Source organism: Lepisosteus platostomus, chromosome 19 (genome assembly GCF_059453375.1).
Source record: "Lepisosteus platostomus isolate fLepPlt1 chromosome 19, fLepPlt1.hap1, whole genome shotgun sequence".
NCBI classification, from domain to species: Eukaryota; Metazoa; Chordata; class Actinopteri; order Semionotiformes; family Lepisosteidae; genus Lepisosteus; species Lepisosteus platostomus.
The window spans coordinates 810,677-823,225 of record NC_142629.1 but is presented as its reverse complement, the minus strand read 5'-3'; the positions used below and the strand labels follow the sequence as shown (position 1 = coordinate 823,225).

Sequence of the window (12,549 nt, the reverse complement as noted above, 5' to 3'; positions counted from 1 at the left end):
AGCACCTGTGCGCCCGGCTGGGGCAGCTTCTTAGTGCGGGAACTTTTCCTTGAACCCAAAAGAGGATACATTACCGTCTCTGAGTTCGGGGAGCACCCACCCCAGAGTAAGAACACTCTTGGCATCTCTTTTTGCTGCCATGAAACCATTTCTCTTGCACAATACGAATTGAAGTTGTAAGCCGCTGACACTTATCTCGTATCATTTAGCCTGGTGGGTTTTTTATTATTATTATTATTATTATTATTATTATTATTATTATTATTATTATTATTATTATTATTGTTATTATTATTATCGCCAACACCGCTTTAACTGTATATTATTAAGTGCTTCAAACGGCCCGTTTCAATGTTTGATCTGCTTCAACTCCGCTTGGATTCTGGAAACACGTAGCAGAGACGCATCTCCGGGTTTTCCTTGAAATTTCTTTTTTTATTTTTACAAATTTCAAGCTCCTGAACAGTTATTTGGGTGGTACTGTATATATCTGTTTTAAAACAGATGTTTTTTTACCTCTGAGACGCCTATGGTTCAGTGGATCTGCTGTTAAGATTTCCTCGCCCTCAGCCTGAACCCCACAGTCGCCGTCCTCCTTGCAGGCATGCTCGCCTTCCTAGCTGGGATCCTGTGCTTTGTCGTGCTCGGGGGAGGCCGGGCGACCCGAGCCCAGGACACCACAGGCACCCGCTTTGTCTGCACCTCCATCCCCGTAGGCGCTGACCCCAGCTGCCCGCTGCCCCCCGCGTCCATGCACAGCCCCGGCGCCCAGGAGGAAGAGCTGAAGAGCACCGTCATGCAGCTGCGGGAGACCATCCTGCAGCAGAAGGAGACCATCGGCAGCCAGCGGGACACCATCAAGGAGCTGACGGGCAAGCTGTCCCGCTGCGAGGCGGCCGCCCAGGGCCCCCGGCTGGACAGCCGGCTCGGCGGCCAGGGCGCGTGGAGGAAGGACTTCAACAAGAACACGATGGGGGACCTCCCGCGGGACCCCGCCGAGACCATCGACCACCTCGGCAAGACGGTGCAGAGCCTGAAGGACCGGCTGGAGAGCCTGGAGGTAAGGAGGCGGGACCCGCACGCTGGACCCTCGGCAGGCTCAGGACATGCCGTGAGGGCTGATCTCTGAGATCACTGCAAGGCTGTCGCTGCTGTTACTCCCGGTCAGTGTGTGTGTGTGGGGGGGGGATAAAACCCTTCTCTCCTCCGCTGCCAAGGACTGGATAAAGCAAACCCGGCTCGGCGCGGTGTCAGTTGTCATTTTCTGGGTCGCCAGTCGTGTCTGGTGTGGTCCGCAGCGAACGCGGGGGACTTCCATAGCTGGGTAGCTGGCCAGGGCGCTGCTTCACCTGAGCGAAACAGCGCGTAAAGTGCCGGTGAGCTGTCCCGCCCCTGACTGAGAAACGAATGTGAACTAGTCCCCCAGCCGTGACAAGGGCTCGAGTGGACAGCCGTGCTGGACTCGGGTACGACAGGCGCGGTGAGAGGAGCAGGCAGCGCACAACGCTGTCCGGACCCTTTGGGTTTTAAAAGCGATGTACAGTACTGTACGTGGTCAAATGTGGTTTATTTTGCTTGCACCCCGACATTTCATTCGAATTTCTCTCCGTGTCTTGCTGCACTAGGGCCGGATGCACAGTACAGTACGACAGCGTTGGAAGCGCACATGGACAGTTTTTAAATAACCCAGATTCTGATCCCTACCTCGTCCTTAATAGGCTTTGGCTCCAGAAATACATTTATCTCCTTTCCTGGTGCTTTGCAGAGCTCTAATCACAGGCAAAACCTTTGTTGAGAGAACACTGAACGAAGACTCTTTTGTTTGTATAAGAGTAGCATTACTGTGCAACAAACAGTAAAGCGGAATCAAATATCCGCTCTTTTCCTTTTACTGATCAGGTTGAATTGTGAGCGCCTTTGATGTGCGAAGGCATTACCACCAGACCCTGCGGGTATACTGTATATAACTGTAATAGTCAAACAAAAAAGACGTGAAACATGTCGGGAAAATGCATATCACCGATATCACAACTCCAGCGCGTCTTGAAATTCGCGAAATGAATAGCCGTTTTGCAAGGTTACCACAGTTACAGTCAGAATTAGCATCCTGTGATTGAAACCACCGCAGATTTACACGTCACGCTACTCTGGGTCGATGGATTAATGTAAGAATCTCCTTACCTGCCTATCCGTCTTCAAACTAATCACTAACAGATCTAGACCCCAGTCCTGCCCGCCCCAGGGAATAGAGAGATTCAATTTTTCTGCGGGACTTTAACCTGCGTTTTCAGTGAAGACTTCATTCAGATTGTTTGCTTTTGCAGCAATGAATTCAAAATGAGAATTGTAGAAAGGTGACAGATTAGGCTATTTGGCCCATGTTGCCTACTTGTTTGATTGATCTAAGGATCTCATCCAGGAATTTCATTTTAAAAAAGCCAGGGTACTGGTTTCAATAACATGGGTGGGTAGCTTGCTCCATACTCCCACAACCCTTGGGGTAAAGATGTACCTCTTTATCTCAGTGGTAGGTAGTCCACAGTTTCCACTAGTGTTTCACTGCATTCTAAAAAAGTCAGGTATATACATTTATATATATATTGGTATAATATATTTAATACATTATGTCCTGTATATATACATCTAATAGAGAATAGTATTTAAGCCAGCACTGTAAAATGCAGATCTATTTTATTTATTTAACAAATGTTTGATAAACATTTTGTCAAACCTACCAACTGTTTAACAAAGTAGACTATCAATATCCTCAACTGGTAATGGTTCCTCATATTTCTAGTCTCTGATTTGACATTAGGTCATGGCTGCTGCTTATTCTAGACTTTGACATTTGAATGAAACTTTACTGTGTTCAGGAGGTGCAGGTGAGATTAATTTAAAGCTAAACTATTGATCAACAGGATAAAATGCATGTGCCTCTTACTGGGTGTGTGATGAGAGCAAATGGGCAGTAATTGCTTTTCTGGGAATGACTGGTTATTGCAACAGATCAGCAGGAGAATGTGCTGGCAGTCCTGCTTTTGTGAGAGAGAGCAGCTTTCTTTTACATTCCCTGTGTTCCCTGCTTTGTGTTAGCAGCTCCCGAGCAGCCATGAAACATGTGTTCTGAAGGGCAACTGAGAATGTTTTGAATATGGTTAACGGTTGCCTTTAACCCTTTCCTGCCTGTGAAAGAACAGAAACTCACAGGACACCCAAAGAAAAAAGGGTTTTTTAATGTTTTCCCAGGGGGCGCTGAGGAAGAGGCAATCAATTTAACATCAGTTCTGCAAACGGAACTGGTTTCTTTCCTCTGGCATTTCCACATTTATGCCAGCTTTGAGGGCACAGATTCTGGTTGCGTCTCAGACTGTTATAGATTTTCTTCGAAGGGCGGTGCAAGGCTGGAGCAACACGATGCAGTAGAAAGAGGACACAAGTAAACCAATTCCCTTCCTTTATGATGTGACCGATCTTTTGATCTGATCGGCAATGCTTAAGGATGAGCAAGCTTTGGGCTGGATTCACACTTGCAAGTCCCCTTTTGAAATATTTCACAGAGCTAAATAATGCTTTTCACAGTAAATTAAACAGAAGTAGTTCAAGCGGGGAGCTGCGTCAGTATGCGAAGGATCAAGTGAAGGTTTATTCCTGCTGAAAAGAGAAGAAAGGAAACACAATATTCTGGCTGAGGAGCCGTCTCTGGGTGTGCGCCACCCTCCTTTCTTCTCTTTTCAGAATAAATTAAACAGAAGACCTGGGTGTGTTATTGTATTTCACACAAATGCCTTCAGCTTCCTGCAGAAGTTCAGCTTGACGGTGCGCTCCAGTGAAGTGTCCTGGGGGAACGGGTTTAGCTTTGTAAGGCAGATTCGACTCGCCCTCTCCTGCCTCTCCCCCAGCAGCAGCAGATGCGAGTCAACGTCTCGGGTGCATCTTTTCCCAACGAGCTCCGCAACCTGCTCCAGCGGAGGCTCGGAGACTTGGAGAACCAGCTTCTGAGCAAGGTGGCCGAACTGGAGGACGAGAAGTCCCTGCTGTACAACGAGACGGCGGCCCACCGCCAGAGAACAGAGAGCACGCTCAAGTCCCTGATCGGGAGGATCGACGAGCTGGAGAAAGGTGAACACTCCCCGCCCGCCTGCGTCCTGTGGTCACTCCCAGAGCTGGGATCGAGGTCAACGTGGGATGTTAGGAAGGGGCTTGACCTGCACAGGCTTTTGAAAGGCCAGTGGCAAACTGGAGTCTCATGGAGTGGCTGTGGGCTGAAAGGAGAGCCCAGTGCTGCAGGGTGCAAGGCCTCACCATCACCAGGCCCTGCTGCTGGGTCCGTTGATTGGCATTTCCTTTGCTACACAGTGAATGGAATCCATGCGCAATCATGCTTTTAAAAATGCTGTTGTCTTGCTAGAATGAAATTCAAGCCAGTGTTTGAGCAGGTGAAGACTCAGCTTCAGTACTGTGTTAGTTTCAGGTGAGTATTACCCCAAGGTGATGCAACAGGGGGCAAAAAAACATTTCCCAGCTGCAGCCCCCATGAAGCCATGTCTCAGATCTCTGTTTGAAGCCTGACATCGCCGACTATAAAAGGAAATAATTGAATCGGCCCATTTGTAATGCATTAGATAGGCAACATACAGGACCATTGACTTAAAGAAAGATCAGAAATACGTAGTGCAGTTTTGAATTCCATGGATTGATAGATGCAGTTATTGCAACTGAGCTGTTCTGTAGCTTTTATAAGTCAAATCAACCACCCTTTAGTCTCCAAACAATTTCTTACAAATACCTTAGAGATGGCCCACTGGCACACTGCCAGATACTATCATGCAGAATACAATTATAGGTCTGGAGAATACAAACACAGGCTTGTGGATTTGTTTTCTACCAGAGCCAGAGTGTGAGTCATGAATTCCAGAAATGTGCATTAAGAAATGTACTGAATTAACAAAGCAGTGTTAGACCTTGATTAGATTGTTTGATTCTGTATTTTATTGTGTTCCTTGAAAAGCTTTCAAATATTTCTTTCCATTCGCTGCTGGATTTAACTAAGTTCAGTGCCCAGAGGCGTTAGTGTCCCTCCGTTGTTTCCCTACAAGCAAGCTGTTTGACAACATCTGCTATCTATACTGTATTTAGACTTTTCACAGAATGTTTAATGGCAAATGATGATTTATGAGAGGTTATATGATCATTGCATTGCCACGTTACAGGCCATGTGTGAAGAGGACATTTCCTGTATTTGAGATTTAAATGACTCATAAATCACATTGCCTTAATCGATACTCGTTTCTTGAGATATATAAGCCACATAGATTGGGTGAAAAAGGTCTAGTTAACAACTGAATCAAGACGAATCAGGTGTTGGATTCGCAACACAAAGAATAAGAAACATTAAAAGCATCATTAATAGAGTTTTGTGACCTATTGCAGTGAAGCAGAAACACCTAAGTTTGGGATGAACACAAATACAAGGGTGAATAAAATAAATGAACATGTATGATGATGTTTTCTGAGTGATTTAAAGAAAGAACATCAGACTGTACATTCTGCTTTTTCAGCAGATTACCTTCCTTAAAAAGACTACAACTACAAAAGCCTTCAGCAACCCAGGATACAGTGTAGCACAGCAATAAACTGCTCCTGCACGCTGGTTTCTTACTCGATTTAATTTGCTCTTGTACAGCAGAACCCTCCTCCATGCAGTGTTTTCTCTCTTCAGCAGCAAGATTGCTGCGATCCCTTTAAATCTCTGGGCAATTTTTGCTTTCTGTTTCTGACACAATCCAAAAATTCACCTACTCCGCCAGAGGAGAGCATATTCATCCCTTCTTTTACAGTGCTGTCAAATACTCCAGAGTAGACTGACAAAGCCTTAAGCTTGATTGCTGAAATAATACACTGAGTATCTTAGTTTGTCAGTGCTGCTGCCTCACTCACCAGAGTCCCGGGCTTGGTTCTGGCTGGCTGTGTGGAGTCTGCATGTCTGGCATGAGTGCCCCGCACTCACATGGCTTTTGTCTGGGTGATGCGCTCTCCTCCCTCCTCCCAAGAGCACGCTGTTGGTTTGACTGGCTGCTGGGAGCTGAGCTGTTGTCATTGGGCCCAAAGAGGGCTTGCGTCCAGTCTCCAGGTGTGTCCGGCGCCTCAGGCACGGCGCTCTCTGGGACAGGCAGGGTCCGCTTGCTGATTCATTGAGCCTTCGTAAAACATCAAGGTCAAGCATGATCATTTGTGTGATAGCGAGCATCTTCTTCTGCTTCCGAGTGTCTGTCTCAGGGCAGTGACCCTGTGTGGTGCGCTTGCAGGTAACAGCAGGTTCAAGTCCCCAGAGGCCTTCAAGGTGTCCCTGCCTCTGCGCACCAACTACCTGTACGGGCGGATCAAGAAGAGCCTGCCGGAGCTGTACGCCTTCACCGTGTGCATGTGGCTGAAGTCCAGCGCCAGCCCCGGCGTCGGGACGCCCTTCTCCTACGGCGTGCCGGGGCAGGCCAACGAGATCGTGCTCATCGAGTGGGGCAACAACCCCATAGAGCTGCTCATCAACGACAAGGTAAGCTGCCGTTCCCACGGCGACGCGGGTGGGGGTCCAGAGAGGAAGCCGAGGAAGCTAGTGCTCAGGCGTGTGCTGGGTGGTGGTGTGTTCAGTGTGGGATTGTGATGATGTTCCACGCTTACTGGCGTGTGTTTTGAAACAAGAATGCCAGGATTAACCTGGAGGCTGGCAAGCGTATGTTATTGCATTCATGGTGAAAGCAATGCCTGTCATGCCTTGGCCTGACTTGTACAGCTTCATGGGATGTTCCTGCCTCATCCTGGCAGCTGAACTGCTCCTGTGGATGGAGAACATGAGAGTTCAGTGACTCCATCAACTGATTCTAGCCTCACTGCATGGGCGTCTTGTCATTGCTTTTTCTTGCAAACTGGGAAATTAGAACTGAACTCACCCATGGAAACAGCTGAAGATGAAACCCAGAGTGATCCCCTTAGAGAGGAACCAGGAACTGAAGTGCAGGAGTCATACTGAAGATCATTTTTCAGATTATTATATACACATTTGAACCATAGAAAAAGAAATATGGGACAGTTTATATACTAGGGCTATTTTCTCCCCAGCTGTAATGTGCTTGTCCTGGCAAAAGAGAGAAAGAGTGTGTTCTGCTCCTCATAGAAACTGAAAGAGGCAAATACTTTGTTTTAATGCCTGAGGAGAAGGAGAAACACAGACAGACTGACCTGAACTGGGAGAGCTGTGCTGGGGGCTCATCTGCTCACTAGCAGTGGGAGCACCCCTGTCTGGGTTCACTCAGCACAAGCCTGGAATCTCCAGGCACTGCGCTGCACGAGATCTGTGCACAGCATCCACATGATCTCTCAATAATTCATCACAAGAAACATCCACACAGTTGGGATAGATTAGTGTTCTTGTTTTGTTTTTTTCATGTTGTTTTTAATTCAGGGAGGGGGGGGGGGCTGAAAACTATTAATTTTGAGAAGTCAAGCAATTTTTGTGTTTTTTTGTGTTCAATACGATGCTGCATGGTTTAATTAAAGGATTTTTATAGCCGTCTACTCAACCTCATTTTTGTTGTGAATCAATAAGCCTCTTTTAAAACTTAAACGTGTAGGCTGTGTTGCCATCAGTTTGGAGTCAATAATTCACTAGTTTCTGGAATTGTAATGTGAGTTCTGTGAAGTCTCCTGGGCTCCTCCAGTCCGGGGTGGGCAAACAAGAAGGAGGGCAAAAGGTGAACTACCTTTTCATTCGGAGACTAGAACAATATGCTGTATAGTGAGTGAGCGCTCGACAGCAGACCCTTCAAGCCACTGAGTCAGTGGGTTTACAGCATTATTTCTAATGGTCCAACAATGTCACCCAGATCTTACCTGGAAGATCCCAGCAGGTCCACCTTAATGACCAGGCTTAATAATCTCTTACAGACATCCGTGTCTCTTCCCACAAAGCAATGTCTAAATGCACTTGTTCTAGTCTTAGAGAGTGTGTTTTGTTGCTGAGCCTGAAGTCATTGATTTGACTTCTGTAAGTACCTTTCAGAGATCTGGTCACATGAATCAAATTGCCTCATCATCGCCTCTGTTTGAAAACTAACACATCTGGGTTCCCATCCGTGCAACAGGCTGTGCATGACACCCTTCCACATGCCTGTGTCAAGACTGCACTGTTCTTCTGCCTGGTGCTCTTGCGGTGGGGTGGGGCTCTCACATGCTCTGTGTGATCTGCAGGTGGCTCAGCTCCCTCTGTCAGTCAGCGATGGCAGGTGGCACCACATCTGCATCACCTGGACAACCAGAGACGGGCTGTGGGAAGCCTACCAGGATGGAGAGATGCTGGGCTCTGGGGAGAATCTGGCCCCCTGGCACCCAATTAAGCCTGGTGGAGTCATTATCCTGGGCCAGGAGCAGGTGAGCAAACACTCGCTGTCCCCTGTGGCGCGGAGACAATAAGATCACAGTAGCTTCTTCTCACGCGATGTGTATCTCTTCATTCTGAGGACATGCATCTACTATCTCTCCAACCTCCACATGGTGAAATATTAATGCAATAGAACATAATCTACTGACTGCTGTTGCCTGCTTCTATCAGGGGCTGTGCTGCTCGTAATAAGAAGTCAGGTCATGGGAGGCTATTTATAAATGAAGCACAGGTTTAGACTGTGTTTCTACAAGGCGATGGTGGGAATAAAAGTCTGGAAACATGTTGGAGAATACAATTAGTAGCACGCTGCTCTCTGTACTCTGTTGCACTTTTGCCTGTGAAAAATGTAAGTACTTCCCCATGTCATCTAGCATCAGGAAATGCCTTTTGATGCTATAATTAGTTGGGACCTGAAATGTGAATCTTATTGGAAACATCAACATAGAACCACAAAGAGCAAAACCTTCATGATACTGATTAACAGGGAAACCACAATGTTCTAGAAATAATTATGGATCCGTTTCCTTCGGTCACCCCACAGGACACTGTAGGAGGGAGGTTTGATGCCACGCAGGCCTTTGTGGGGGAGCTGAGCCAGTTCAACATGTGGGACCGTGTCCTGCGACCGCTGGACATCGTAAGCATGGCCAACTGCTCCTCCTACATGCCCGGCAACATCATCCCCTGGGTCGACAACATCGTCGAAGTGTTCGGTGGCGCCACCAAGTGGGCACTGGAGATGTGCGAAGACCGGCTTTTTGATTCGTAACTGTTGCAGTCTTTGACCAGACACTCCCCTCTCCTTTTCCCCTCCTAAGCATCGAGAGACAATCCTCCCGAAGACACCTCATTTAAGACGAGAACTTGGACCTGGTGTTTGGGTAACTGGGTAGGCCAAGATCTAGAGTAAGGGTTTCACTGTGTTTATACATACCAGCATACTTTATCAAAAGCCAGATGAATTTGACACAAAATCAGTCTGAACATTTACATGAACTTCATTCTTTTTTCATTTTTTTGGTACACTGGCTTTACATTTGTGATGGATTGGAAAAAATGGTGCCACTGGAGAATATATTTTCATTTTCAAATGTCTGTTTAAGAGAGAGGTTTTTTGTGTGTTTTTGCTGTTTTTCAGCAGACCATGTGAAAACAGGAAGGGAATGGATTTTGTCTTTAGACACGCATAGTTTTTTGTACCTACAGGGTTTTATATAATATTGCACCATATATGAGTTTAATGTCTGCACAAGCAAATACAGTATTCTGTACTCAACCGAGGCAAGACCACAGGACAGGATTAGAATTTGTTCTACACTGTGTTGTGCTTTTCTACTCTAAATCTAGACATCCATATATTTTCATAGAACAAAAACAACAAATGCGTGAATTTCTAGTGAAAAACAGCAAAAATGCAGATGAAATGGAGTATAAATGTACCACTGCAGATATCTGTCACTGGCCCCTGTTGCAGAAACCTGGTCAAGGTGGCGAGAGGTCAGAGCGCGGTGGTCTTCGGCTTCAGGAGGCCCAGTTAACTCCGCTGCTCCGACTCCGAAGGCCCAGGGCTGCAGATCCACATTCGGAGCTCGCCCCTCTTCCCCACCCAGTGGGCCATTTGAGCTGTGCCTCAGTAGTGTTACTGCTGGCTGTTTGTGGCAGGAGACAGTAAACCCTCTGAGAGCTTGCTGCTCATACCATTTTGCATTTTTTTTTTTAAGTTTCAAATCCCCTCTCTTGGTGTTGTCCAGTGTTTTTGCAACTCATGTACTGATGTTTTGGTGTATGTTATCCATCTTTTAAGAGAGGTTTGGAATGCCAAATGTGAACATTTCTATCCTTTTAAATATTTCTATCCCGTCTGTACACATCTGATACAGTACGATCCCCATCCTCTCTCCATGTGCCGTTCAGAGCTATCCTGGGTGGTTTAGAATGGGACGGGCTGAACAGAACGAATGTCGCAGCTCAGGAATCCTGGGACAGGACAGGCTGGATGCCAAGCGAAATGCCTTACTTGATGATTTAAAGAAACTGGGCTCATATCCAGGACAGTTGTGCTTTCTTAAGTGGTTAGTTACGCCCCACACGCATGCAATTGTTAACAGTGCTGTAGCACAGAATCATGAGATGTTAGGCTTTAACACATACTGTGTTCAAGATATGGTCTGTTTCTGTAACCTCCTTCTCCTGCTACTAATTTGAACACATGCATGAGCACATTTCTGCATTAGGACCATAAAGACAAAGAGGCTCGGTCACTGCCTGAAGGATTTCTTCATTCATGCAGCTACAGAGATGTAAAGGGTCACTGACTGCAGACCTGCTCTGAGTTTGCGGTGAAGGCTGAGGTGTCTGTTTCACAACGGTGCAGATACTCTCCACTGCTGGCATCAGTATGCAAGCCACAGGGACCCCAGAGCTGCACCTCCACAAGGAAGCACAGGGGGCTCCAGCCTGCAGAGCTCTGCTTATGGTCCAGGGGGTGACTACACTCCTTTGAGTCAAAATTATCTGCAGTTAATAAAGAAGAAATCTATTTTTGTTTTCCTTTTTAGGACACTTAGGTTCTGTGGTTTAAATCTCCTGATCTGATGCCAAATTAGTTTAACATACAAACACTGTTAGAAGTCATATCTTCTTTGTTATCTAGTATGAAGAACTAGTATCTAGATCAGCGCTAGACATCCAGTTTGCATGGTAGATCAGGGCGAATTCTCAAGCCTTTGGCTGCAGTGTCTTATGAGAATTCTGGTACATTCTGTACGTACATTTTCAAATCTCAGTCTTTTTACTCTTGCAGGAAAAGCTTTGTTCGGAAATAAACAGTGGAGTCCATTTTATGGCATAAAACCATGTTTCTACACACTGAGTAAAATATAATGGTCTTAATGTACCTGTGTAAAAACCCCTTCCCCATCTTGATATTTGCACATTATTACCTCTTTTTGCAAATAAAACAAAAAAGGGCATATATAATTTATATATATATCTAGGAAAAGTACTAGTTTTCCACAATACCAAATAAATATTAAAACATTTTAAAGTGTAACTATTGAAAATATAATTAGAGTAATATATCACTATTCATGAGTTTAGCAAATATATTTACAGAAGCAGCTGTTAGTTAGAACCAGGAAAATGATTATCTTTCCTGTTCATGTTCTTTGAACCTCTGTTTTGAAATTTTATATGTGTATTATTTTTTCAGAAAACAAGCATCAAAGAGATGTGGGAATTTACTGAGCTGTACAGTATGTGCACAGGCCTGTAAAAGGGTGACATGATTTTAAATAAAGAATACCAGAGATAGTCGTGTTTGTTAGACTAATGGCCTTTTTCATGAGCACGAAGTGCCAAATAAGAAGCTCCAGGTATGTCGGTAAAGTAAACTTCTTCTGCCAATGAGGGAAGTGAGACGTCTGTGGAGGAAGGACACAGAAAACGCAAAACTCATTCAGCTTTTGTTGAGGTTATTTTGTTTCTTCACGTGCTGTGTCTGTTGCTCGTTTCTTGACGCTGTAAACCGTGTTCTTGAGACTCATTGTGCTTGGTTGAGATGCTTAAGGATGTTGTTTTACAGGCTCTACAATTACCTGTGCAAAATGTCCTCTGAAGTAAAGGCATAGCTTTTTCTTCTCTACCCATCCATTAAAGGCAAGATTAAAAAAAAACAACAGTGTCCTTCTTTATTTGATGTTGATGATTCTTATTGACCACTCACACTGGAAACAGTATATTTATGGTGCCAAGATTAACAAACGCCACATTTCTGAGCACTACTACAGTACGTGATGATACAGCTGGTCCTCTGCTCCGTGCTTGGAGTTGCTAGTTTGGAGGTCTGAGCTTCCCCTGCACTGGTCTGGTCTGACTGTTGGACAGTCAGCCAGAAGAGGAGCAGAGCCCCAGTATCTCCAATTCCAGTAAGCAACTGAATGGAGGTTACTGCTCTAGTTGGGGAATTAGGGGTAGTGACAGCAGCCACATGCACTCTGCCTGTTCTGTTGTGCCGTCTGTTCATCATTTCCACAAGCGAAGAACAGTACCCTGTACGTCAGCTCCCTCTCTCCTTCACATTCATCTCCGCTGCCTGTGAAGCTGCCCCTCGCTGA

At 45.8% G+C, this 12,549-nt stretch overlaps 1 protein-coding gene across 2 annotated transcripts; it reads left to right on the top strand.

Moving 5' to 3' along the window:
* The first annotated feature begins 279 nt into the window (after window positions 1-279).
* LOC148644755 (neuronal pentraxin-2-like) lies at window positions 280-12,111 on the top strand. Of its 2 annotated transcripts, none has more exons than XM_088612606.1 (5): window positions 280-1,060; window positions 3,903-4,119; window positions 6,306-6,550; window positions 8,242-8,421; window positions 8,976-12,111. In XM_088612606.1, the coding sequence occupies exons 1-5, from the start codon at window positions 605-607 to the stop codon at window positions 9,201-9,203; spliced, it is 1,326 nt and encodes a 441-aa protein (XP_088468732.1). In that variant the 5' UTR covers window positions 280-604; the 3' UTR covers window positions 9,204-12,111. The 2 variants fall into 2 exon arrangements, with proteins under 2 accessions (XP_088468732.1, XP_088468731.1); XM_088612605.1 differs by having other exon boundaries at window positions 3,900-4,119.
* The last annotated feature ends 438 nt before the right edge of the window (window positions 12,112-12,549 follow it).